Source organism: Oncorhynchus nerka, linkage group LG28 (assembly GCF_034236695.1).
Source record: "Oncorhynchus nerka isolate Pitt River linkage group LG28, Oner_Uvic_2.0, whole genome shotgun sequence".
Taxonomy (NCBI): domain Eukaryota; kingdom Metazoa; phylum Chordata; class Actinopteri; order Salmoniformes; family Salmonidae; genus Oncorhynchus; species Oncorhynchus nerka.
In genome coordinates, this window is record NC_088423.1 from 72,842,546 (window position 1) to 72,869,004 (window position 26,459).

Here is a 26,459-nt window from a genome sequence, read left to right on the forward strand (position 1 = left end):
GGCACCCATCCCACGTTGAGCCTCAGCCGGATTGTCAGGTCTTGTTCGCCCAGCCGGCCCAGGAGTTTTCATGTTTCGTTGGTGACGTCGGGCTTGGATTCCGCCGCCGATGGAACCGGGGCTTCCACGTCCTAGCTGGCTAGAGAGGTTTCCTTGACTCGGTTGGCTCGGCAGGTTTCCATCCCACGTCTTACTCCACTGGATCAACGGGCTTCCACGCCGCAGCGGGATCGACAGGCGTGCTTGCCTCAGCCGGCTCGCCAGGCTCCCACACCCCTGCCGGTTCGTGGGGAGTTTACCCCCAGCCGGCTTGCCCAGCACCCATGTCTCGGCCGGTTTGCCCAGGTGGGACACCGGGTGGCGCCCCTAGGGGGGTACTGTCATGCCTACTCCCACTCTTCCCTCCTGGCGCTCGAGGGCGCCAGGCTGCCCTGCCCTGCGTTACGCACTCCTGCCACCATTATTCACTCACATCTGCCTTCCCTCGTCACTATCAGCGATAGTGGACTCACCCGAACACCAATTGTGCAAGTTCTCCCACTAAAAAATGATGAGAGGCCTGTAATTTTCATCATAGGTATACTTCAACTATGACTGACTAAATGAGAGAGAAAAAAATCCAGAAAATCACATTGTAGGATTTTTAATGAATTTATTTGCAAATGATGGTGGAAAATAAGTATTTGGTCAATAACAAAAGTTTATCTCAATACTTTGTTATAAACCCTTTGTTGGCATTGACAGAGGTCAAACGTTTTCTGTAAGTCTTCTGTAAGAACTTGCACAATTGGTGGCTGACTAAATACTTTTTTGCCCCACTGTATTTGTCAGTTCCCCAGCTCTGTTCCCGGCTGCTGCATTGATTGTAATGTTTCTGTGTTACCCGTGTGCTGACGCTGTTCCTGTCTCATTCTATGTCCGTTCCCTATTAAATGTTCGACTCCCCATACCTGCTTCTCTCCAGCGTCATCCCTTGACAGTAAAGAGAGGGATTTGCGCAAACAGAAAGAATTCAGAGTGATATGGCTATATTACAACCAGCAGAGATTGAGAGTCCCATAGGGCGGCATACAATTGGCCCTGTGTCGTCCGGGTTTGGCCGGTGTAGGCCGTCATTGTAAATAAGAATTTGTTCTTAACTGACTTGCCTAGTTAAATAAGTAATGTAAGTAATGATTTACTTGACCTGTGTTCTGATAAGAGACTGGTGTGACTCTCTTGAGCTCCCAGCCCAGGCATCTGAGTCATCACGACTTTATAAGAAATATTATTCCTGAACAATAGATGTGCTGCATTTGTCCATCCATTAAGATGTTTCTCAAATAACAACCACTTTCTATTGTCTCCCCTGAGAGAAGTTGATGAAGGCCCTATATGTCGGTCTTTATTTTCATTTGCTGTAGGCCTATGTGAAATTAAGTGTCTTCCAGCCTAGTCTGTAGTCTTCTTTCAGCGTTGGGAGACAATGGTTTGGCATTGTTACTTACCCTAATCCTTCTGTCATTCTGGCTGCATAGATGTTTACTGAACCATGAGCAGGAATGTTGGAGGTTCTAAACGGGGTCTGGGTAGTGTAGTAATGCATTTTCATGTTCCTCTCTTGCAGGCATTTCAATCTGCGGATGAAGAGGGACACCAGCCTGTTCTCTCCAGACCTCAAGGTAGAGGTATCAGGAGTGGAGGCGCCCTACGATCCCTCCCACATTTACACTGGAGAAATCTTCGGTAAGTCCAGGAATTATGTCTTTGAGGGACAAAGTCCTTGTGCACACAGGCACAATTATGATAGTTACTAGGGAAACGCTTCCTGCATCCAATTTGCGTTCATGTGTGGGTGTGTGCCAGTGTGTTGTGGGATTGTTAGTTAGCATTGGTAGTTTGGAGTTCTTTGTAAAAGTCCAGCCACCATGAAGCTGTGGTTTTAAACGTTGTTAATGGTTATCAGTCTCCTCTCTTTGTGTGTGTGTGTGTGTGTGTGTGTGTACACGTGTGGAGAATGTGTTAGTCACGTTCCAGTCTTACATCCTCAGGATCCTCCCCATGCCTGCAGCAGTGCTCACATGTAACACAAGGGAAAACCAGGCCAAGGTGTGTCTATCCGGTCATGTGACATGGTGTGTTTGTGTGGAGCTCTCAGATCCCAGCAGGCTCATCTCCACTCCCACCTCATCATTTCCAGATGCTGTCATCTCTCTTCTCCTCTGCTGAACAGACTGTAATTCAAATCAGACTCCACTGGAGCACTTCCCATCTCTATATCAAATGGAAATCTTGATCAGTTTCCTTTTAGAGAAGCAGCACTGCATTGTTCCAAGGACGACGATGTTGTAGCCTATTTCTCAGATGTGATTTGTAATGCAATGGAAAGGGTTGTCCAGACCAAAAATCCAGCAAGCTTTTTCTTGTCAATAATAAAGGTGGACATTCAAAGGTGGAATTTAGATTGTCAGAATAACTGTGCATTTACACACTGATGTATTCATTTATTTGCACAATTTCAGAATCCGAAATCTAGACTTTGAGCTTCTGTAGTTGTGCTCTGCTGTGAAGGCCATACTCTTTGTCACCTTTAATATCTCCAAATCATATTTTCTTTGTATTTTGTTTTTAACCCCCTTTCCCCTCCAATTTCTGTGATATTCAATTGGTAGTTAGTCTTGCGAAGGTCAAGAGCCATGCATCTTCCGAAACACGACTCTGCAAAGTCGCACTGCTTCTTTTTAGAACCTCCCCTTCTCCTGTTTTTCAGATATTAACATGTCTACCAAGATCCTATTACAGCGACGTCATAAAGGCCCCACTCATTTGCTGTGCGCTAGCTAGGTTTCCATCCAATTGGAATATTTCATCTCTGAAAATATGCGCATTTCCCCAACAGTGGTGTGTTTCCACCAAACATATTCGTTGCAGGTTAAAATCAGTGAATTTAACTTTTCATGTACCAAATAAAAATCTAAAGTTCATTGTGTTTCCAGTGCATTTTAGATTCTAGCAATCATTTTGTCACAAACTGGTGCGTTAAATAGTAAATGTGCCTACTCTGGTTTCGCAGATAGTCTACAATGCGGTAAGGCTTACCGGGTAGGCTAGTCCACATGAGATGATTAAGAGTAAGAGCTAGAATAAAACATTTTTGTCAAGTATTGATCATCATGTCACCAGAATAAAACCCTCGATATTTATTGGAAAGGAGCATCAAACTCATCACTGCGGTTTCAGCACGCTGTGAAGTTCATCAGAACTTATTTCATTTGTAGCCTAATAAACTGCATGGTTTCCCAAGTTGTAGTGGGAGGGCCACACATCATATCATCGCGTGACACCAAGTTTACTTCGATATGATGGTTATTATATCAATATTTGTGCATAAAGGCCACCGCCTTTTCTGGCATCATTTTACAGACACAAAGATCCCACTTGTCAAACAAACAAATGATTGTAGGCATTTATTAACTTGTATCAAAACTTCCAGTTTCCATCACAGCTGTCGTGATTTTTATTTATTTTAAATATACACGGTATGCCTTTACTCGCATAAAAACTGTGGATGGAAACGTAGTTACTGATATGTTTAATTGCCAGACTCACTCTGGCTTACTTAGGGAATAATTAGAATAGTCAGAAGATGATGTTCATGTCTACAGAGGCCTTGATGTATGACAGAGAACCTTTTAGGCTTTACAAAATCAAATCTAAAACCTTGCTTTTCCCCCCATTCTTTTTGTAAGTGGACAGTTTCCATATGAGAGATGAAACGCTGCAAGGAACACTTAATATTGTCCTCAAAGACTTAATAGATTTTTCCACATTCCCCAAGCTTGATGAGCTTTTTGGCAGTTGTTAATCTTCAGAGAAATAGTGGTCGGGTAATCATCATGCAATCACGCTTCAGCAAGCAAGGCCGCTTGCCAAAGGCATAATTGCTGCAATAACGAAGTGTTACAAAAATGGAATACTCTAGAATACTGCAATTAGGGATAAAGATTGCACTCAGAGTTGAATTGCAGTAAGTGGCAACATCTTTCTCTCCTCAACCCTTTTCTGTGTAATACAGTGCCTTCCGAAAGTATTCATATCCTTTGACTCATTCTAAGTTTTGTCGTGTTCCACCCTGAATTAAAAATGTATTAAATATTTTCTCACCCATCTACTACATACAATACCCCATAATGACAAAGTGAAAACCTTTTTTTAACATTTTTTTGCAAATGTATTAAATGAAATCAACATCAATACATGTTATAACCACCTTTTGGCAGTGCTTACAGCTGGTAGTCTTTTAAGAGCTTTTGGATTGTACAATATTTGCACATTATTCTGTTTAAAATTCTTCAGACTGTAAAATTGGTTGCTGATCTTTGCTAGACAGCCATTTTCAAGTCTTGCCATAGATCCTCAAGTCAAATCTGTGACACTGCCACTCAGGAACATTCAATGTAGTGTTGGTAAGAAAACAACCCGTGTATATTTGGTCTTGTGTGAATTTGTCTCCCTGTGTCTATTGGGAAGCAGACTGAACCAGGTTTTCGTCTAGGATTTTGCCTGTGCTTAGCTCTATTCCTTTTCTTTTTATCCTAAATAACTCCCTCATCCTTGCCGATGCACAGCATACCTATAACATGATGCAGCCACCACCATGCTTGAAAATATATAGAGTGGTACTCTGATGTGTTGTGTTGGATATGCCCCAAACATAATGCTATGTATTCCAGACATGAAGTTAATTTTTTTGCCACATTGTTTGCAGTTTTACTTAATTGCCTTATTGTAAACAGGATATGTGTTTTGGAATATTTGTATTCCATACAGGCATCCTTCGTTTCGGTTAGTATTGTGGAGTAACTAAAATGTTGACCCTTCTTCAGTTTTTGCCTATCACAGCTATTAAACTCACTGTTTGTTTTAAAGTCATCATTGGCCTCATTGTGAAATGCCTGAGTGGTTTCCTTCCTCTCTGGCAACTGAGTTAGGAAGGATGCCTGTATCTTTGTAGTGGCTCGGTGTATTGATACTAGTGATGCACCGATATGACATTTTTGGCCGATATCCGATATTTTCCTTGCAAATACCGATAACCAATATTTAAAAATGTTACGTCCTTTTAAGCATTCTAGTACAGTTAAATAGTTAACACACACACATGGATGCAGCGGTCTAAGGCACTGCATCTCAGTGCAAGAGGCATCTCTACAGTCAAATCCAGGCTGTATCACATCTGGGCCGTGATTGGGAGTCCCATAGGGTGGCGCACAATTTGGCCCAGCATCATCCGGGTTTGGCTGACGTAGGTCATTGTGTATATAAGAATTTGTTCTTAACTTACTTGCCTAGTTAAATTAAGGTTACACACACACACCTCACGGACCAAAAAGTTATCATACTTGTCAAGCAATGAAGTTTCATCTGTCTGTCTGTGGCCTCTCTTCCTCGGTGCGCACGGTCACTGTCAGTTTCCATCTTGTCCAGATGTGTATGTAACATTTCACGTAAACGCTGTTTCTGGTCTGCATCAAAGTAGGGATCCTTGCACATAGCATCGAGCATGGTAGCGACACAGTAAAGAGAGAATGCCTGTTGAGCAGGCATTCAATGCTATGACAGAGGGTATCACGTCTGATGCAGGCGCAGTTGATGAGCCTATTTCTTGAGTCGGTTGTTCAAATGGAGCTAGCTAGTGTGTTCATGTTTCAAACAACATGTTCTCAAATGGCATCAGCGGTATGACAACCAGCACATTCATGAGCATGAAATGACTTTCCTCAGTAGGACCCACTGTGTTGTCAAACTCAGCATGCTCATGGGGCTGTTATAGCTGGTCCAAATGTCAGTCGTGAAGTTAATAGCAGTGACGCTATTACTGTGTAACTCCGGTAGGGCAACATCTGAAAAATAGTGCACTTGGTAGTAGATGTCGACCGATTTTATTCGCAATGGCCGATTTTAATTAGGGACGATTTCAAGTTTTCATAACAATCGGATATAGGTATTTTTGGAAGCTGATATTTTTTATTTTTTTTATATATTTTTTTTTACAACTTTATTTAACGAGGCAAGTTAGTTAGGAACACATTCTTATTTTCATTGATGGCCTAGGAACGGTGGGTTAACTGCCTTGTTCAGGGACAGAACGACAGATTTTTACCTTGTCAGCTCAGGGATTCGATCTTGCAACCTTACGGTTAACTAGTCCAACGCTCTAACTACCTGCAGGCAATATTAACCAGGTGAAATGGTCATTTCTCTTGCATTCATTGCACGCAGAGTCAGGGTATATGCAACAGTTTGGGCCACCTGGCTCATTGCGAACTAATTTGCGAGAATTTTACGTAATTATGACATAACATTGAGGGTTGTGCAATGTAACAGGAATATTTAGACTTAGGGATGGCATCCGTTAGATAAAATACGTAACGGTTCCGTATTTCACTGAAAGAATAAATGTTTCGTTTTCAAAATGATAGTTTCCGGATTCGACCATATAAATGACCTACGGTTTGTATTTCTGTGTGTTATTATGTTATAATTAAGTCTATGATTTGATAGAGCAGTCTGACAGAGCGGTGGTAGGCAGCAGCAGGCTCGTAAGCATTCATTCAAACAGCACTTTCGTGTGTTTTGCCAGCAGCTCTTCGCAATGCTTTAAGCATTGCGCTGTCATGACTTCAAGCCTATCAACTCCCAAGATTACGCTGGTGTAACCGATGTGAAATGGCTAGCTAGTGAGCGCTAATAGCGTTTCAAACGTCACTCTCTCTGAGACTTGGAGTAGTTGTTCCCCTTGCTCTGCATGGGTAATGCTGCTTCGAGGGTGGCTGTTGTCGATGTGTTCCTGGTTCGAGCCCAGGTAGGAGCGAGGAGAGGGACGGAAGCTATACTGTTACACTGGCAATACTAAAGTGCCTATAAGAACATCCAATAGTCAAAGGTTAATGAAATACAAATGGTATAGAGAGAAATAGTCCTATAATAACTACAACCAAAAACTTCTTACCTGGGAATATTGACTCATGTTAAAAGGAACCACCAGCTTTCATATGTACTCATGTTCTGAGCAAGGAACTTAAATGTTAGTTTTCTTACATGGCACATATTGCACTTTTACTTTCTTCTTCAACACTTTGTTTTTGCATCATTTAAACCAAATTTAACGTTTCATTATTTATGAGGCTAAATTGATTTTATTGATGTATTATATGAAGTTAAAATAAGTGTTCATCCAGTATTGTTGTAATTGTCATTATTACAAATACTTTTTTTTTTTTTTAATTGGCCGATTTAATCGGTATTGGATTTTTTTGGTCCTCCAATAATCGGTATCGGCGTTGAAAAATCATAATCAGTCAACCTCTACTTTGTAGTGTGTACCGGTGCTCGGCCAGTTGGCGAAAGCCAACATCACCCACGACAGAGAACGGTTGATTGTCAAGGGCAATGAATTCCATTATCTTGGTGTCAATGGATTTCGCCTTTGAGTTGTCTCACTGAAATGTTCTTACTCTTTCGAATGACTGCTTGACTTGTTGACTGCTCGATCCACACAGCAGACATTGGGCTAGGTTAGGAATGCTGTGTTGCATGTGTAACGCTACATTTTACGTGGCGTCATTACGTCATGTATCTGCGTTATTAGTTTGCAAGTTAGCTTTGACATCGGTTTTGCGCATCGGCATTAAATTAAACATCATGTCGATGTTGGCATTTTTAGCTAATATTGACCGATTCCGATATATGGGTCCCATTCTCACTTGAGTCCCTTTCTCCTCCACCTGTAGCTAATAGCTGTCTGTACTGGGAGTAGAACCCATCTGCTAGTGAACTACTGTGTGCTAGAAGAGAGCCAGAGACCAGACCTCTCCGTTATGTGTGATCAGATGGGCCTATACATTCATTTTTTTGTTTGCTGGTTTTCATGAGGGGCAGACTCTACTCTCTTTACTTTACATTAGCCCACTTAGCACTTTGGGGACCAGGCATTTTCATGAACTAAATTAGGTGGTTACCTTGGTCCCAGTCTACTGGAATTCCCATAATTGGAGTGAAGCTGCTTGTATCTGGACTGCAGTAGGGTTTCTGATTCGTTTCAGGGGTAAAGAATATTCAATTTCCACTGTCTATACGGCCACATTAACCCAGCTCTCATTAGTGTAGCGTGTTCTTTTCTCTACTTCTCTGACATAAAAGTCTTGTCAGTTGCCCTTGGGATGCACCGTATTCTCCTGACTTAAACTGAGAATTATTAGTGCTCCCTTTGCTGAGGCTGTGAGGGTGTCTGAGTTCTGAGCTCTCCTTGGCACAATAGTCAGACTTGATCCATATGTGCGCAGAGGATTGGTCTAAACCCCGACGGCACTGGCCTTTCATGCCCAGATAAAGGGCTTCCTCTCTGGGAAAATGCGCTGTGCCTTCTGGAGATCAGAAGGGGGGAATCTGTCCCTGAAATTATATCAAAACCATAGGGCCCTCTTTAATGTTACCAAGTGCTGCCCAGTATAAGACAACAGATTCAATTGGTCCTCGCTCTGATCTCCAAGCTGTAAGTGGGGAAAGTATTATTCATGTATTATTATGAAGAAAATGGGACAGCAGAAGTCGTCTAAAGTGACAGTTATTACTGTCAATGAATGGTCTCAGGATAGCTCAACATTCCTTTCCCTAGTATTTTGCTAATTTTGTTTAGATGTAGGTAATCTCACTTTCAGTATCAAAACTGCTACCAATACCAGTTAGTGTCCCAGTGTTTCCTGACGAACTGCATTGCTAGGGCCTGGAAAAACCAGAGAGGACTCTGGGCCCTTGGAACACACAGACAGAGATTTAGGGAGAAAGAGCTGGATGCTCCGTGGGACAGCTATGTGTTCTGCTGTTCTCGTTATCTCCAGCAGGAGAGCAGAGCATGTGGGCCTACTGGGCCTCTTTCCTCTGGAAACACAAACCTAACTGGGGAGAGAGGCAGGCTGGCTGGCTGGCTGTGTTTCTCTGTCTACGCTAAACTGCAATGGTCCCTCAGGATAGCTATGAGACAAACATTTTCGCAACAATACAGAACTGAAGAGAGCAGCAGATTTAAATGAAGTTGGGCTTCCCTATCCTGAGGAAAACAAGTCTTATTCTCTCCCTGATTTAGTTATCTTCTCACATTGAGTTACCAGTCATCTATGTCCTTTTCAGTTATAGCTCTCCAGAGTCGGCTGTTTTTATAACACAGGTTAATTGGGAGTGGGAGTTTTTCTTCCAACCTGCATAGCTGCTGATGGAAAAGGTTTTTCAATGTGCTTTCTCTTGACAAACACTGAATTAAAAACCATTCCTTTTCGTCAGCCAGACTTTCTCTGTCTGGTTCAAAGGTGGATGATGTTTAATAGACTGCTATGCCCTGCTATTTTGTTTTATTCCCACTTCTTTCTCACTGGTTCCTTGATTCTTCAAGCATTAGTTGTGCCTTTTGCGTAAAACTATTCTTTGATTTCCCCTGACACTAACCAGAGTCCAAGCTCTTATTACTAAAGTCATTATTTGTCTGATTTGAAGGTGAGATGAGAGAAGCAGAAATGAGTCTTTATGATCCAGACAGACAGGGATATGCTGCGTCCCACCCTGACTCTGTCCAAGACGGTGTTCCCCCCAGGAACAGCTCACTGTCTACCATCTGCTCAATGTCTAGAGCTGTGCGTGTGTGTGTCTGCATTATGTTCTGTTAGTTTGTGTCCGCTTAAATTGGTCCATACGTTTTGTGTGTGTTCCTCTCACACGTTGAGCGTTGACTTTCTTCCTACCCCCAACTGAATAGAGTTGAGTTGACCACCCTTCTTCAGCCACCTGACCTCAGTCTTTCTCCTCCAGGTGAGAAGGGCACTCTGACCCACGGCTCGGTGGTGGACGGCAGGTTTGAAGGCTTCATCCAGACCCACCAGGGCATGTACTACGTGGAGCCTTCGGAGAGGTACCTCAGAAACAAGGACGTGCCCTACCACTCAGTCATCTACCACGAGGGGGACATCAGTGAGTATACTTGATTCACTGCTCTCCTCTGTCACCCTGCAGTCCTGCTGAAGTAATGGTGCCAACATCACAGCACTAAAATGAGTTATGGCTGTTGTTAATGTAATAGGTATATTTTATAGACTTAAAGGACACGTTCTTTAATGCTTTTGCTATATTGATTCAGACGATGTTGCCTTTACAGTATGACTCTGGGTGTGTGTGTGTGTGTGTAAGTGTTGATTTGTTTTTTAAGGATCTAGCTTTAGAAATTAGGGGTTCATTATCCTATTCAGCAGTGGGAATACAATTTCGTATATTAATAACACGTATATTTTGTGCAGGCAAAGATGGTTATTATTGGATACACAGTGGATGGCTTATTAACTCCACAGTATTCTGTCAGTGTTATTCGCTTTGAAAAGCCATTTTTTCCATCATGAGCATGAAATGGATTGAATTGGCTGTAGCAACTCTAAATAGCAGTACCATGGCTGTGCTCTTTTTTAATTACAGTTGTCAGCCATTGACAGCAGTGACTAATCCATGCTGGCTCGTCTGTCCCAGCTTTTCTCTCTCCACCTCTGCTACACACACACATCCCTCCCTATCAGAGAAAACAGTAGGCGTCACACTGTGACAGGACAAGGACTTTAGATAGACAGTGACACCGAAAGGCAATTCTCTGCTGTAGGTGTTTCTTGTAAGCAGAGATATGGACGATGATGGATGGATGAATGTGTGCCTAAATGAACTGGGGGGTGGGACAGGACAGGTTTCTCTAGGCTTGGAGGTAAGGTCTTAAAGGCTGTGGAGTGCATACTGAGCAGAGTGGAGGTATACTGTTCAAATACAATGCAGAACTGTCAGAGGAGAGGTCTATCCAAGGGGAGTTTACATTGGGCATTTAACAATACATAAGGTCAAGTCAAGGTCATGTCAGATGAGCTGTGGAATGGGCCAGAGGAAGGGGAGCTGAGGAAGGTTGCACTGGGACACTGCGGCAAGACACACACACACAGGGTTAGGCTGAGCCCTGATGATTGATTGATGCGAAGTCAGGATCAGAGCCAGTGGCAGGGAGTGAATCATCTTCCTTAGCATCCAGGCCACCAATTATAAGTCGATCTGAGGTGTGGGCTAAGCTCCAGAGACCACTGACCCCACTCATCCCAATACAGGCCAGAGAGCAGCCCTCTCAGGCAGGGAGAAAGCAGGGTGGAGGCCCACCCTGTGTTACTTGGCCCTCTCTTCCTCGGGTGGGTCTGATTCACAGCCAGCCTGCCTAATGACACACAGGCACAACCAGCCCAGCATGAGCCTGCAATCAGAGAACCTTTCTCTTACGCTTCTTCTCCACAATGTAGGCCTACTCGCTCTTTCTCCTTTCCCTCTATTTCTTCCCGCTCTCCCATTCTTTGTAATTTTCTGTCTGTATGAGGTGTCAAGAAAGCTCTCACCCTCTATTCCTCCTCCCGCCCCTTTCTCTTTCTGTGTCTGTTTATCTGAGGGTGTGAACAGAGCCGTTCTGTTCCTCATCCCTTTCTCTGTTCCTCAGTGTCATATCCAATGACAGGCTGTCATCAGAACCCCTCAATAGTACTGCAGGGCTTGGCGACTGCCACAGTACCGGATTTGAGGTAGTTATGCCCTACCCATTATTTGTGCTCTTCACATTTATCTTCGTTCCTTAGCAGATCGTATTGCCTGAGACATTACATGAAGGGCCCCATTTCATATTTTTTCCTTCACTAATCTATGAAGCGAATGCCGCTGCCCCAAACAGATAATTTCTGTCAAGTCATGCTGCCGTGTGAAGTCCGGTCATAGCACTGATGGCAGCTTTCTTGTAAAGACACTCTTATCTCCTTTGTGCCAACACTGTGGGTTAACATGCTCCACACTCCTTGCTGTACATCATATTTATATTTACATAGCCTGTGATGTTATCAGCAGTACATTAACATACAGTGGGGCAAAAAAAGTATTTAGTCAGCCACCAATTGTGCAAGTTCTCCCACTTAAAAAGATGAGGCCTGTAATTTTAATCATAGGTACACTTCAACTATGACAGACGAAATGAGAAAAAAAATCCAGAAAATCTCATTGTAGGATTTTTAATGAATTTATTTGCAACTTATGGTGGAAAATAAGTATTTGGTTACCTACAAACGAGCAAGATTTCTGGCTCTCACAGACCTGTAACTTCTTCTTTGTCCACTCATTACCTGTATTAATGGCACCTGTTTGAACTTGTTATCAGTATAAATGACACCTGTCCACAACCTCAAACAGTCACACTCCAAACTCCACTATGGCCAAGACCAAAGAGCTGTCAAAGGACACTAGAAACAAAATTGTAGACCTGCACCAGGCTGGGAAGACTGAATCTGCAATAGGTAAGCAATTATTAGGAAATGGAAGACATACAAGACCACTGATAATCTCCCTCGATCTGGGGCTCCACGCAAGATCTCACCCCGTGGGGTCAAAATGATCACATGAACGGTGAGCAAAAATCCCAGAACCACACGGGGGGACCTAGTGAATGACCTGCAGAGAGCTGGGACCAAAGTAACAAAGCCTACCATCAGTAACACTACGCCGCCAGGGACTCAAATCCTGCAGTGCCAGACGTGTCCCCCTGCTTAAGCCAGTACATGTCCAGGCCCATCTGAAGTTTGCTAGAGAGCATTTGGATGATCCAGAAGAAGATTGGGAGAATGTCATATGGTCAGATGAAACCAAAATATAACTTTTTGGTAAAAACTCAACTCGTCGTGTTTGGAGGACAAAGAATGCTGAGTTGCATCCAAAGAACACCATACCTACTGTGAAGCATGGGGGTGGAAACATCATGCTTTGGGGCTGTTTTTCTGCAAAGGGACCAGGACGACTGATCCGTGTAAAGGAAAGAATGAATGGGGCCATGTATCATGAGATTCTGAGTGAAAACCTCCTTCCATCAGCAATGGCATTGAAGATGAAACGTGGCTAGGTCTTTCAGCATGACAATGATCCCAAACACACCAACCGGGCAACGAAGGAGTGGCTTCGTAAGAAGCATTTCAATGTCCTGGAGTGGCCTAGCCAGTCTCTAGATCTCAACCCCATAGAAAATCTTTGGAGGGAGTTGAAAGTCTGTGCAGCCCCAAAACATCACTGCTCTAGAGGAGATCTGCATGGAGGAATGGGCCAAAATACCAGCAACAGTGTGTGTGAACCTTGTGAAGACTTAGAGAAAATGTTTGACCTCTGTCATTGCCAACAAAGGGTATATAACAAAGTATTGCGATAAACTTCTGTTATTGACCAAATACTTATTTTCCACCATAATTAGGCAAATAAATTCATTAAAAATCCTACAATGTGATTTTCTGGAGGTTTTTTTCCCCCATTTTGTCTGTCATAGTTGAAGTGTACCTATGATGAAAATTACAGGCCTCATCTTTTTAAGTGGGAGAACTTGCACAATTGGTGGCTGACTAAATACTTTTTTGCCCCACTGTAGTTGAGTAATTTATTCATTTAACTTTGGCTATATTCATATAACCCAATAAAGTATCAAATCCTTATTGATACAAGGGGACTGAGTAAAGACAATCTTCCATTAGACCTGTTTGAGATCTTCATTCCATTTACGTTTTTGTCATTTAGCAGATGCTCATATCCAGAGCGACCTACGGGAGCAGGTAGGGTTAAATGCTTTGCTCAAGGGCACGTCATCAGATGTTTCACCTTGTTAGGTCGGGGATTTGAACCAGCGACCTTTCGGTAACTGGCCCAAATCTCTAACTGCTAGGCTACCTGCCGCCACATTCCGTTCAGTGTAACATTCAGGTTTCAGCAGTTGTTTTAGTCAAACTGCTGTTCCTAGGAATGTGTCTTTATCAACCCATTAATGAGTCTCCCCTCACAGATATCCTGTCTGCACTTGAATGGTTTTCAGACATCAAAGACGCACTTCAAACAGGTTCATTTTGAGGCTTTTTTTTTCCCTTGAAGAAACTGTAGCACCTAATTTTAGAATTCTCTTTCCTGTTGAAGTCTGTGTTGGTGAGAGAGAGGAAGGACACATGGTGGAGAGATGGAATAAAGAATGAAAAGGCGTGAATGACTCTGACTCCCATTTCCCCCGGCTTTTACAACTTTGTCTTCGCTTCTCGTTCGCAAAGGATTTTTGATTAGCATCTGAATGAGAGGGCATTCACTGCAGGGACAATGACGTCTTTCTGTCTGGAAAAAGAGAACACATTGTCAGGGCAGAATGTTTTGTTGTTCGGTCAATCCAGTCGGTCCAGTACAGAGCCATTCTCCTCAACTGACAACTGGGGGACAGGTTGACCCTGAGCCCACTCTCTCCCTCTCCAACCCGTTGACCAGACTGCCCACGAGTGGCGCTTTGTGGTGACTCATATGAGCAGAATGCAAATGATCTGCGGTCAGTCAATAGTGCTGTAAGTACAGCCAGGCTTTTGAGGAACACCAACCTGACCCTGCAGCACTTATCCTGACTTTTATATTTTATTTATAGCCGTTTTAAAAAAATCAGTGCCAAAATAATTCCTCTGGCACTTTTCTGCCATCGGAGTGTGAATTGAAATGCCAAATTTGTCTGAGGAGTGGAGGTTAGGAAGGTTGAGGGAGTGTGAAACACTGGCTGAGTGTAGTGTTAACTTGTAGGTCGCAGAGCTGAGTGTGGTTTTGTCAGGACTGAGTTTGTGTCCTTTGGGACTGAGTGTGTGTTCCTTGAGTTTTGAGGTGCATTCGTCGGCACTGTGTTCTCATTACGGCGACTGTGTGTATGTTTCTGGGAGCTGAGTGTGTGTGTTCCTTGAATTTCCTTGGGGAGAGAGCGTGTGTTCCTGTGCGCTGGTGTGCGATAAAAGGTGATGACGGCGTCGCTGGCAGAGGTATTTCTGTTCCTGCCATGCAGGCTGGTGACTGGCAAGATCATTTGGGAGGCTTTTAAAAAATATTATTATTTGTATTTTTTTCTCCCCAATTTCGTGATATTTAATATGGAGTTAAGATCTTGTCTCATCGCTGCAACTCCCCAACGGGCTCGGGAGAGGCGACGGTCGAGTCAAACGTCTTCCGAAACATGACCCGCCATGGCGCGCTGCTTCTTAACACTCGCTCGCTTAACCTGGAAGCCAGCCGCACCAATGTGTCGGAGGAAACAACGTTCAACTGAAGTCGGCTAGAGTCGCTAGAGTGTGATGAGCCAAGGAAAGCCCCTCGGCCAAACCCTCCCCTAACCTGGACGAAACTGGGCCAATTGTGTGCCGCCCACGGCCGGCTGGCTGGCTGTGACACAGCCTGAGATCGAACCCCAGGCTGAAGGGATGCCTCAACACTGTGATGCAGTGCCGTGGACTGCTGCGCCACTCTGGAGGCCATTTGGAGTCCATTTATATGCCAGTATGTTGTGATGGATGTATTAGTACTGATTGCTGTAGACTAAATGAGATGCATGCATGTACTGTAATTACATGATCCTAGTTGTAGGATTGATTGTTTACTGGTGTGTGTTTTTGCTGTGATTAGGGGGGCTTTCGCTATTGACTAGAGCTGTGCCATTGACTGTGCGTTGTGTACATTAGGGAAAAGATGCAGTGGAGAGAGGAGACCTCTATTGAAGTGTGCAGTCAGCGTTATTGACTCCATTTCACTGCATGTTACTATCTGGGGACGACTGGGGGAGTGAATAATCTCTCTGCTTGGAACTGATCACAGAGCAGTCTGACCTGACCTTGTTTTATTATCAGCACAGTGTACAGTAATGGCCTGATTGGTTGATGGCATATGCATTCAGTTATTCTGTGTATTCAGGGTTGTTGTATTGCGGTGTATAGGTTAAAACGTTCAAAGTGCTGAGTGTGGGATTGTGCTGGCCTGTTTTTTGAAGTCCTGTCTCAGGTATCTGAAGCAGAGTAGGGAGGGCATGTTGCCCAAGGGAGGGAGAGACTGCTCTGTTATCCCAGAGTCCTCATTAGTGACACACACACATCGCCTCTTCCTCCTCACCCTGCTTGCTCTGTTATGCAGCCCGCTTAGACAGAAACAGAGCTGTCAGGCCTGGTTGACACTGCACCATTCCCCAGTCCCAGAGAGCTCCGGCTGAGGCCGCTGAGTTCACCTCGCTCTGCCCAAACCCAAAACAGCATATCCATATGTTACTCTGCCTACCTCCGTCTCCCGCATAATAAGGGTCAGAAGTTTTCCATGGTCACGTAGCCTAACCAGGACAGAGTAACTGCCTACCTCCGTCTCCCACATAATAAGGGTCAGAAGTTTTCCATGGTCACGTAGCCTAACCAGGACAGAGTAGCTGCCTACCTCCCAGTGTGTCCTCCATACCTGTTCCCAACCCTGCGTCTTCGTCCTGGAACAAATGGCTTTGTTCTGTAGAGACTGACATCAGACAGAGATGGCAGAAGTAGTTTGCTGTGAATAGATAAAGTCAACTAGAGAAGAAGTAGAAAGCCCTGTGTTATCCTGTTGACTAAACACACAGCCGTAATTGGAGTTCGTTAGCATTCACGCCTGCTGTGAAGGTAAAGAGTGTAGATTACAAAAACCCATTCTAAGAGTTTTCAGATTTCCACAGGCAATTATGGCTCTCTGCTAAGAGTTCTGTGTCACTATGGTTTACTCATTTTCATTAGTGTTTCACTGTGCACTTCTGTGTTCTGCATAGTGATCGCTGAGCTCATTCTACAGGGGAGCTCTGTACTATGGCGAGACTGCTTGTTTATTGTCTCATTTAGGAACAGGATGGTGATGACAGGGAGGGTGCTCTCCAACTTGATTGCTGGCTGCTCTTCAATGGGTGACATCAGACCAGAGTCAATAGATTTGAATTTGATGCGTTAATCAAAATGACGTTCCGTTTTATGAGAAAATCGGATCTGTGCACCTGCTTTAGGCAGATGCCCATGAAAAAACAGTGTTCTTGATGATCACCATTTTAGCTGGGTTGTAAAGTACTCAGCTCTGTATGTTTTTACTGATTTGGTCCTATGGGGAATGCTCCAGCAGCCAGCCAGTACACAGAGGGACACAGCACCACATGTTGTTTTGGGCAATGGCATTGTTTGTCAGCAGAGGGCAAGGACACGGTCACTGCTTAGATGTAGGTTTAAATCTGGACTCTGTGGTATCTCAGACCGTTCTTTGACATTGATGATCTGTGTTAGTAATTGTGAAGGTGTATTGCTGAATACGGGACTTTTCTGGATACTGTAGTTGCATGTAGTAGTGTTGCTCCTTATTGAGTCTGGTATTTTTCAGAGCCTCTGGCAGATGAAGGTAGAGGAAAGTCGAGCAGTGAGTGAGTCACTGACATGTCATTTGGGACGAAGACTGCTTTGTTATTCTCCAGCCTGGAGAAGGAGACACCAGCGGTGAACAGAGGCTTATTCTTTCAGTTAGCGTAGACGGTCTGTGTGTTAGGCCTTGTTACACACACAGAGAGAGATATTAACTACAGCTTCTTTCTGTCCTAATGAACAGATATCTCCACCCTCAGATGAATGTTGCTGCTAGAGATAGTAAGTCTATTATACTGGTATGTTTTAGAGGGCCTTGGATAGAGTAGATGAGGTTATACTAGTATGTTTTAGAGGGCCTTACATAGAGTAGTTGAGACCACACTATGGCCTATGGCTACTATTGTGTACAACCTTTTTCATTCCCCTTCTAAGCCGGTTTAGTCTGAAGCTGAGAGAACCAATATTACTGGTAATATGGTTGAGTTCATATTGATGGTTTCCTCTTCTCCTCCCAGATTACCCTCATAAGTATGGCTCAGAGGGGGGCTGTGCTGACCACTCCGTGTTTGAAAGGATGAAGAAGTACCAGGCCTCGGCTATGGAGGAGCCTCTCAAGGTGAGCTGATAATACCCCCCTGTGAAACCAACCCTATATTTATACAGCACTCACCAATACTGTATAACCACATACACATTCTGGACACAGTACTGGAGGACCATACAAATCACCTCGCGTCTTCTTGCTCCATGGTAGAATAACACTTTGCATGATAAGGAAACATGGAAGTGATTAAGTCAAACTTGTTATTGGAGCTGTAACGAGTGCCAGCTTCTTCTTATTGTTCCTGGGTTCTTATCCCTTTCAGCTCTGTGGATGACTGAGTAGAGTGATGTCACAGATCATCTGGCAGGGTGAGGAGTTAGTGTTCTCTCTCCCCAGGGATGAGTCAGAACAGACCAGGGGTGTGTCAGAAAATGTTTCCCCATGTTCTGGAAGACCTCTCCCTCCTCCCTTCAGAAGCCAGGGCCCTCATTCTCCACATTTGAAGACATGGGATTTTTCCCTGACCAAAATGGCTCAAATCCTTACACATTCCTCTTGGTCACCTTCTCATGTCATTTCTTAGTCTTGGGATCTTTTTTTCTACCTCCCCTCTCTCACTATATCTCCCCTCTTCCAGCTCCCCTCGTTCCACCTCACTCTCCCTCACATCCCTCTCCCTCCTAGTTGAATAATGGTAGTCGTTCCTCTGGTTGTCTCTGCAGGAGCCCAGCAGTGTGGTGGAGGAAGTGGAGAGGTCCCATGGACATGGTCCGGTGATCCTGAGGAAGAAGAGAGCAGCTCAGATAGAGAAGAACACCTGCCAGCTCTTCATCCAGACTGATCACCTCTTCTTCAAGTACTACGGCACCAGAGAGGCTGTCATCGCACAGGTACTGAGGCTGTACACACACTAGGGCTTGTCCCATACTAAAAATAAATATTGGTTGACCAAGAGTCATCTGTTCTTTCAACTATTCTATTGGTCTACATTTTAAGTGTGTTTTTCCATATATAGAAACACCTGAAGTTTGAATAAAATCAACTATATGCACTGAGCTTGTCTGATGCTTTAAGCTCACTGTTTGATTAAATAAGACACAAATGACTCAAGAAGGGAGCCCGATGGCCACACTGTGTTAAAATTAAATGACAGTGAGAGCCTGTGTGACTGGTGCACGTTGTCTCTCTCTCCTCCCTGCTGCAGCAAATAGGCACCACAGCAAGTGTTTATTGCCGCTGTCTGTGCTGAAGCTGCAACATAATTACAGCCATTTTGTTTCTGACTGAAACGTTCTTACCGAAATACCTCTTTTGTTTAGGAAAAACATTCCCTATTCACTAGAACCTTTGCTCCTTTACGTAAAACATATATGCAGTGCATGCACCTGACCAATAGGGTCTGACCTATAACCTATCACAATCACATCAATAAAATGGTTGTAGCAAACTCTGAACACTGTAACACGTGACAGCAAAATGGATGAGGAGGACGTGGAAAATAAACTTGAAATGGGGGAATGTCTACTGGTTGCGCAGGAGGGAAAGGGGAAGTTAGATGTGTGTAAGACATTTGACTTAGTTGTGGAAACTATTGAAGAGAAAGGAGGAGATAGGAGCAAGCTCTGAATGAGTATTGCGTAGCAAACAGTTGCTGTTAGATTACAATATTATACTTTTTTCTGCCCGTTTGGAAGTGTAAACAACATATAAACAAACGACACATGTAAAATAGAACAGACTCTGGTATTACTTATAATGAAAAACATTTGCAAAGCCTTTAAAGCATAGCAAAGATTTATAAACAGACGGATTTGTGAAATTGCTTTATACAACATTTTGCATGAGGATTGGTGCTCACGGAATCAGTAGGCTATTAAACAAACACTCAAACTGTCAATAGAAGCAGGATCTGTCTTATTTCTGCAGATGTATATGGACGATTTATAAAGCCAGGCATGTTTAACAGTTTGGTTATAGACCTAATTAAGTTGGTTTCCTCACTCCGCTACTGCCCCTGTCGCATTATTCTCAACACCATTATTATGCACATAGCAACATATAGGGAAAGGCACCAATTCAACGGCGCACTGAAGATTACGTTTCAGAACCGTGGACAGCGCCCGTTATCCATCGCGGGAGAAAGCACTTTTGTTATATAATATTATTTAGTTTATCAGTGTTGCACCATTATTCTTATATAATATATTATTTTTACCATTTCAGTAGCACATCTTAGAGGGATGTACTGTGCCATCACAGTGGCCTCCAATGGATTAGTTCACTGAGACGAGCACGAATCAGACAGGTGTGTTATACGTCATGAATTATTTGTATCAATTTGCGACTGCTCGACTAATGAAATCTCGGTCGACCAACAGCATATCGACCAAACAATCGACTAAATAAGGTCAACCCTAATACACACACACACACACTCTGAATCATTCGGCAGGGGGAAACCAGGGCCTGCCCTTTAATTCTGCCAGGAGAAATGGATTACAAACAGAATAGTGTTTGTCTGTGGGTCTGATCAGTTGTTGTTGGCTGGCTTCCTTCAGCCAGCCTGCCCAGCATCGCAGACCTGTTCCTCCTGACTGAGTTCTATAGCCTAACAAATGAGATGCAGAGGAAATGCTGCCTTTCACAGTTGGGGGTCCAGTTAAAGGAGAGACTAGCTGATTAAAATGTCATTTCTGTGGACACTCACTCTCTCCATAGGTGAGATAAAGAAAAAAGGTTCAGTGTGATGAAGTAAATGTGTTCGTTAGGATTGTGGTTTAGCTCTGAGACTAGAGGCTTGTTTATAGGATGGGCTGGACAGTGTGGAGCAAGTCATCAACAGATTGATTCCAATTGGCTGAACACAGTGATTCTGTAGTTAGAGATATTATTCATGTGTTCATTGGTGGGCTAACAGACATTTAATGTCTTTAATGCCATGCTATGATTTATCTGATGTTCTCTCTGCAGTGCAGTTGTTCCAGACTTCTCATAATATAATGGTGACTGTTTTATTCTCTAGATCTCCAGCCATGTAAAGGCCATTGACTCCATCTACCAGGGTACTGACTTCCTGGGCATCCGTAACATCAGCTTCATGGTCAAAAGGATCAGGGTGAGTTTGTGTTCAGGCCTGGGGGTTGGGGGGGTGTGGGTGGTGAGCACCACCATTTGCCTCACTCATCAGTATTCCACCACACTCCAAGACCTAATAAATCCTTAAAATCCTCAGGTGAACACCAGCTGCCATTTTAAAGTAGGGAGCTCAGGGCCGCATTCCAACATTCAAAACAACTCTCACAAAAGGTTTCTCTGGGGCCAAGGAGCTGGCAACTTTAAGTAGAATCATTTCTCTCTGTCTAAAGCCTTTTCCCACTCTCTCTTCAAACACACATTAGAATAGTTACCTTTAGCAATGATGATTGTGATGAAGACACAGTGGCCTTTGTGTGAAGTCTCTTCTCCAATACCTACTCATGACCTATTCAATGAGCCCATTCCTCTCCATCTCTTCAGATAAACACGACCAGTGATGAGCGGGACATCACCAATCCGTTCCGCTTCGCTAACATCGGGGTGGAGAAGTTCCTGGAGCTCAACTCAGAGCAGAACCATGATGACTATTGCCTGGCCTACGTCTTCAGTGACAGGGACTTTGACGACGGGGTGCTGGGCCTGGCCTGGGTCGGAGCTCCTGCAGGTACACACACACCAATTGAACTTGTGTACTGCACTCATTTGCATAATGGCTCTCAGGGTAGGAATTTAGTGGAGAATTAAAACAGAAAACTGAGAATAGTGGACATTTATGCCTACTTAAAGAGTAGGAAGGTATAGCATCCATGAAGTCACCGAAGTGTCCAGTGGTCTGTGAGAGACTCCCTGGCTCCAGTATCTCTAATGGGATCGCTCCATTCTAAAGAGGAGAAGAAGCTAAAGCTGTGCTGCAGGTTTCCTGCTCTGCCCTCTGAGTCCTGCACTCTTATCAGAACACTCAATGATCCTCCATTAACCCCCCCCACCTCCACCCTCTCGTTCCACCAGCATGTCTGTAATTTAATTTTCAAGGCCGAGGAGGACTGGATTTGCTAAGGCATCGTCTCCACGCTGTTTCCACTTGAAATGCATTTTTAAGTTGTTTAATATTTGCCTACTCAGTATATTTGTGTGTTCCACTTTCTCCCTCCCTGGGGGTTTGTCAAAACTGCAGCGCTCTCCAAACAAGGTTCACTTAAGGACAAAGGAGCTACATTCAGAGTCCTTCTCCTGAAGGAAGTTCTTAGATGTTTGTAGAATGTGAAACAGTCCATGGAGACGATCGCACACCCCTTTCTATAGCCTGCATTTGGGTCTCCCTCTGGTCTCCACCAACCCCATATTGGTGACAGGCAGGCAGTCAGTAGTGTGGACTGTGAGAAGGGAGAAATCAATGACAGCCACAGCACACAGACAGAAATGGCCCTGTCACACACACACATACAAGTAGGCTAAACAAGTACAGGCTCAACACCTCTGAATGAATGATTCACACTAGAATAACATGAAGTTGTTGAGTGTGACTGGAACGGTATGCTGTCCAGCGACAGGGGTGGCCCAGAGCCCTCCAGCGACAGGGGTGGCCCAGAGCCCTCCAGCGACAGGGGTGGCCCAGAGCCCTCCAGCGACAGGGGTGGCCCAGAGCCCTCCAGCGACAGGGGTGGCCCAGAGCCCTCCAGCGACAGGGGTGGCCCAGAGCCCTCCAGCGACAGGGGTGGCCCAGAGCCCTCCAGCGACAGGGGTGGCCCAGAGCCCTCCTGTGCTGGCTGACGGGTCATAATCAGATAGAACAGGAGTCCATACAGATGCAGGCTGTGCCTGGTTCAGCATATCTTTACAGTAATAAGCAAGAGGTAGAGAGAGTGGACAGTACTGTAGTTGAACCCCACATTCACATGTTACTGCTATAAGTTTCTTTCAATGCGCAGCAGCCCCAGAGGTCAGAGTTCAGACTTTGTTTTCCTTCATGAGGTTTAAATGAAGGGTCGGTGTCAGTTGGTCCAGGTATTGTCAACATATCTTGATTAACTTCTGACTCACAGAACCCAAGATGAAAAACAACAACAAACACTAGGAATCAATAAAGGCAAATAAGCAATGTTCTAAGCAGGCTGAATCGATCTGGGTCTGTAGAGCTGTAGAGGGAGGCTGCGGGCTTGTAGAGAAGAAATCTGCCTTGAACGCTCCAGTGGAGTGGACTGAGAACAGACGGCTACTAGAGACACCAGTCAGGCCTGGGTAATGGGCTTTTTAATGGATTTGAACCATTACCACACTCATAAGTGACTTCAATGGAGGCATTCCTCCTACTCTTACCACAGACCATTTTCCACACACATACCACGTACCACACTACACACACACACAAATATGTGCCTATATTGTAAAGTGCTTAGGTTTCACGTTTCTGTGTGTCTAAAAGCTGTTGTAGTCAAAGGTGTGGCCTCCTTATGACTAAGCACACAGGCTATTCTCAGTTAAAGATGTCGCCACTGCCTGGCATTCCAGCAGAGCCCCAGTCCTCCTGGCTGGTTAGAAAATAGAAATCCTCCATGGTCCACAGTCGTAGGCGAGATTGGACCACCCCCCCCACCCCCCCAACACACACAAACTGGGATATAAGATAGGGCAGTGTTGAGTGTGTAGTGCAGGGGAGCCTAGAGGCAGACCGGCAATGTGCCAGCTGAATCTGATAGTACTGTAGGGTGGGACAGAGAATCTGTTCTGACTCAGCTCTGTCTGCCACTGCTCACTCCCACTATCTGAGCTGACTTTAAACACTCCCTTTAAACACAATATGAAACTGGGGCCCTATTCAATCCAAACCAGGTTTCTCAAATTGATTGCTAAAAATCTAAGTGTGTGAATATGCTCCACACTCGCACTATACAGCTGACTGGCCATGTCTGTCAATGTGTGTGTTCCAGACAGTGCGTTTCTCTCTTTGAAAATGGGTAAGTGAGCGAGTTTAAATTGGCATTCTCAGCGGCTGTGGAGCAGCACCCTTCAGCTTCCCTGCAGTGCCCGAGCTGCCACTCTCCCCCTGCGGGCATATTCAGCACCACCTGGCTGCTCTGCTCTCATCTTCCTGCTGTTGTCTTGTCTCACCTACAAGGGTGGAAGCTGGGCCCAAAACACCCTCTGCTCCCCTACAGTAGCAAAGACTTCTGCTTATTCACTCCCGGCAGAGTATTAGGTTTAATTTAAAGAGTGTCACTTCATTTCACTGTTACTTATGTCAGAGTTGGAAACAGTACATCATCAGTGCCATGGAAATCTTCCTATAGTCCTGTTAGTTTGTTGGGTGGGATACAGTATGAAAGAGAATCCTCCTCCTCCATGGTGTGTACAGTATGTAATCTTAAGTGGTTTTACTGTGTTCTTAGGGAGCTCCGGAGGTATCTGTGAGAAGAGTAAGTTGTACTCTGATGGGAAGAAGAAGTCTCTGAACACCGGCATCATCACGGTGCAGAACTACGCCTCCCATGTCCCCCCCAAGGTCTCCCACATCACCTTTGCACACGAGGTTGGACACAACTTTGGCTCTCCGGTGAGTATTCTGTCCTGGGCCTTGTCTGGTTCTAGTCTGGTCTTTTATCTGCACATGCTAATAGTGGGGCAAAAAAGTATTTAGTCAGCCACCAATTGTGCAAGTTCTCCCAATTAAAAAGATGAGAGGCCTGTAATTTTCATCATATGTACACTTCAACTATGACAGACAAAATGAGAAAAAAAATCCAGAAAATCACATTGTAGGATTTCTAATGAATTTAGTTGCAAATTATGGTGGAAAATAAGTATTTGGTCAATAACAAAAGTTTATCTCAATACTTTGCCAACAAAGGGTTTAATAACAATGACAGAGGTCAAACGTTTTCTGTAAGTCTTCACAAGATTTTCACACACTGTTGCTGGTATTTTGGCCCATTCCTCCATGCAGATCTCCTCTAGAGCAGTGATGTTTTGGGGCTGTTGCTGGGCAACATGGACTTTCAACTCCCTCCAAAGATTTTCTATGGGGTTGAGATCTGGAGACTGGCTAGGCCACTCCAGGACCTTGAAATGCTTCTTACGAAGCCACTCCTTCGTTGCCCGGGCGGTGTGTTTGGGATCATTGTCATGCGGAAAGACCCAGCCACGTTTCATCTTCAATGCCCTTGCTGATGGAAGGAGGTGTTCACTCAAAATCTCACGATACATGGCCCCATTCATTCTTTCCTTTACATGGATCAGTCGTCCTGGTCCCTTTGCAGAAAAACAGCCCCAAAGCATGATGTTTCCACCCCCATGCTTCACAGTAGGTATTGTGTTCTTTGGATGCAACTCAGCATTCTTTGTCCTCCAAACACGACGAGTTGAGTTACAAAAAGTTCTATTTTGGTTTCATCTGACCATATGACATTCTCCCAATCTTCTTCTGGATCATCCAAATGCGCTCTAGCAAACTTCAGATGGGCCTGGACATGTACTGGCTTAAGCAGGGGGACACGTCTGGCACTGCAGGATTTGAGTCCCTGGCGGCGTAGTGTGTTACTGATGGTAGGCTTTGTTACTTTGGTCCCAGCTCTTTGCAGGTCATTCACTAGGTCCCCCCGTGTGGTTCTGGGATTTTTGCTCACCGTTCTTGTGATCATTTTGACCCCACGGGGTGAGATCTTGCGTGGAGCCCCAGATCGAGGGAGATTATCAGTGGTCTTGTATGTCTTCCATTTCCTAATAATTGCTTACCTATTGCAGATTCAGTCTTCCCAGCCTGGTGCAGGTCTACAATTTTGTTTCTGGTGTCCTTTGACAGCTCTTTGGTCTTGGCCATAGTGGAGTTTGGAGTGTGACTGTTTGAGGTTGTGGACAGGTATCTTTTATACTGATAACAAGTTCAAACAGGTGCCATAAATATAGGTAACGAGTGGAGGACAGAGGAGCCTCTTAAAGAAGAAGTTACAGGTCTGTGAGAGCCAGAAATCTTGTTTGTTATTGACCAAATACTTATTTTCCACCATAATTTGCAAATATATTCATTAAAAATCCTACAATGAGATTTTCTGGATTCTTTTTCTCATTTTCGTCAGTCATGGTTGAAGTGTACCTATGATGAAAATTACAGGCCTCTCTCATCTTTTTAAGTAGGAGAACTTGCACAATCGGTGGCTGACTAAATACTTTTTTGCCCCACTGTATATGCTTGAGTACCACTTTGTTGAGATACTCACCATAGGATCTGTCTTGGTTTAAAGTCCCAGTAGTGGAAGAGTCTATGTTAATGCCCTCCTGAAGGAGGAGAGGGATGCTCATTGGCTCCCTATGAACCTCTTCCCTGTGGTTTAACAGCATGACTCTGGGACAGAGTGCACCCCAGGAGAGTCCAAGGCCCAGGAGAAGAAGGAGCAGGGGAACTACATCATGTACGCCCGGGCCACGTCAGGGGACAAGCTCAACAACAACAAGTTCTCCATCTGCAGCGTGAGGAACATCAGCCAGGTCCTGGAGAAGAAGAGGGGCAACTGCTTTGTGGGTAAGTGCAGTCTTTCTGAGGTTGTGTGTGTGTCCGCACATGCACTTGCGGGCATCCATCTTTGCATGTGCATAGGAAGTGTGGGTGCGCTTGTCATTGGAATGGACATCCA

At 44.4% G+C, this 26,459-nt stretch overlaps 1 protein-coding gene across 3 annotated transcripts in view; it reads left to right on the forward strand.

The window, feature by feature from the left end:
* The window catches only part of LOC115113653 (disintegrin and metalloproteinase domain-containing protein 10-like), an 85,071-nt gene that overhangs the window by 53,801 nt on the left and 4,811 nt on the right, over window positions 1-26,459 (forward strand). The window contains exons 3-12 of one of the 3 annotated variants that reach the window (XM_029641542.2): window positions 1,607-1,725; window positions 9,841-9,999; window positions 11,537-11,618; window positions 13,636-13,670; window positions 17,771-17,871; window positions 18,522-18,689; window positions 20,822-20,914; window positions 21,316-21,499; window positions 24,222-24,385; window positions 26,164-26,347. In XM_029641542.2, the coding sequence (XP_029497402.1) occupies window positions 1,607-1,725; window positions 9,841-9,999; window positions 11,537-11,618; window positions 13,636-13,670; window positions 17,771-17,871; window positions 18,522-18,689; window positions 20,822-20,914; window positions 21,316-21,499; window positions 24,222-24,385; window positions 26,164-26,347 (1,289 nt within the window). Of the gene's footprint in view, window positions 1-1,606; window positions 1,726-9,840; window positions 10,000-11,536; window positions 11,619-13,635; window positions 13,671-13,753; window positions 17,535-17,770; window positions 17,872-18,521; window positions 18,690-20,821; window positions 20,915-21,315; window positions 21,500-24,221; window positions 24,386-26,163; window positions 26,348-26,459 lie in introns of those variants that run through there. The other 2 variants (XM_029641544.2, XM_029641545.2) reach the window with 2 other exon arrangements.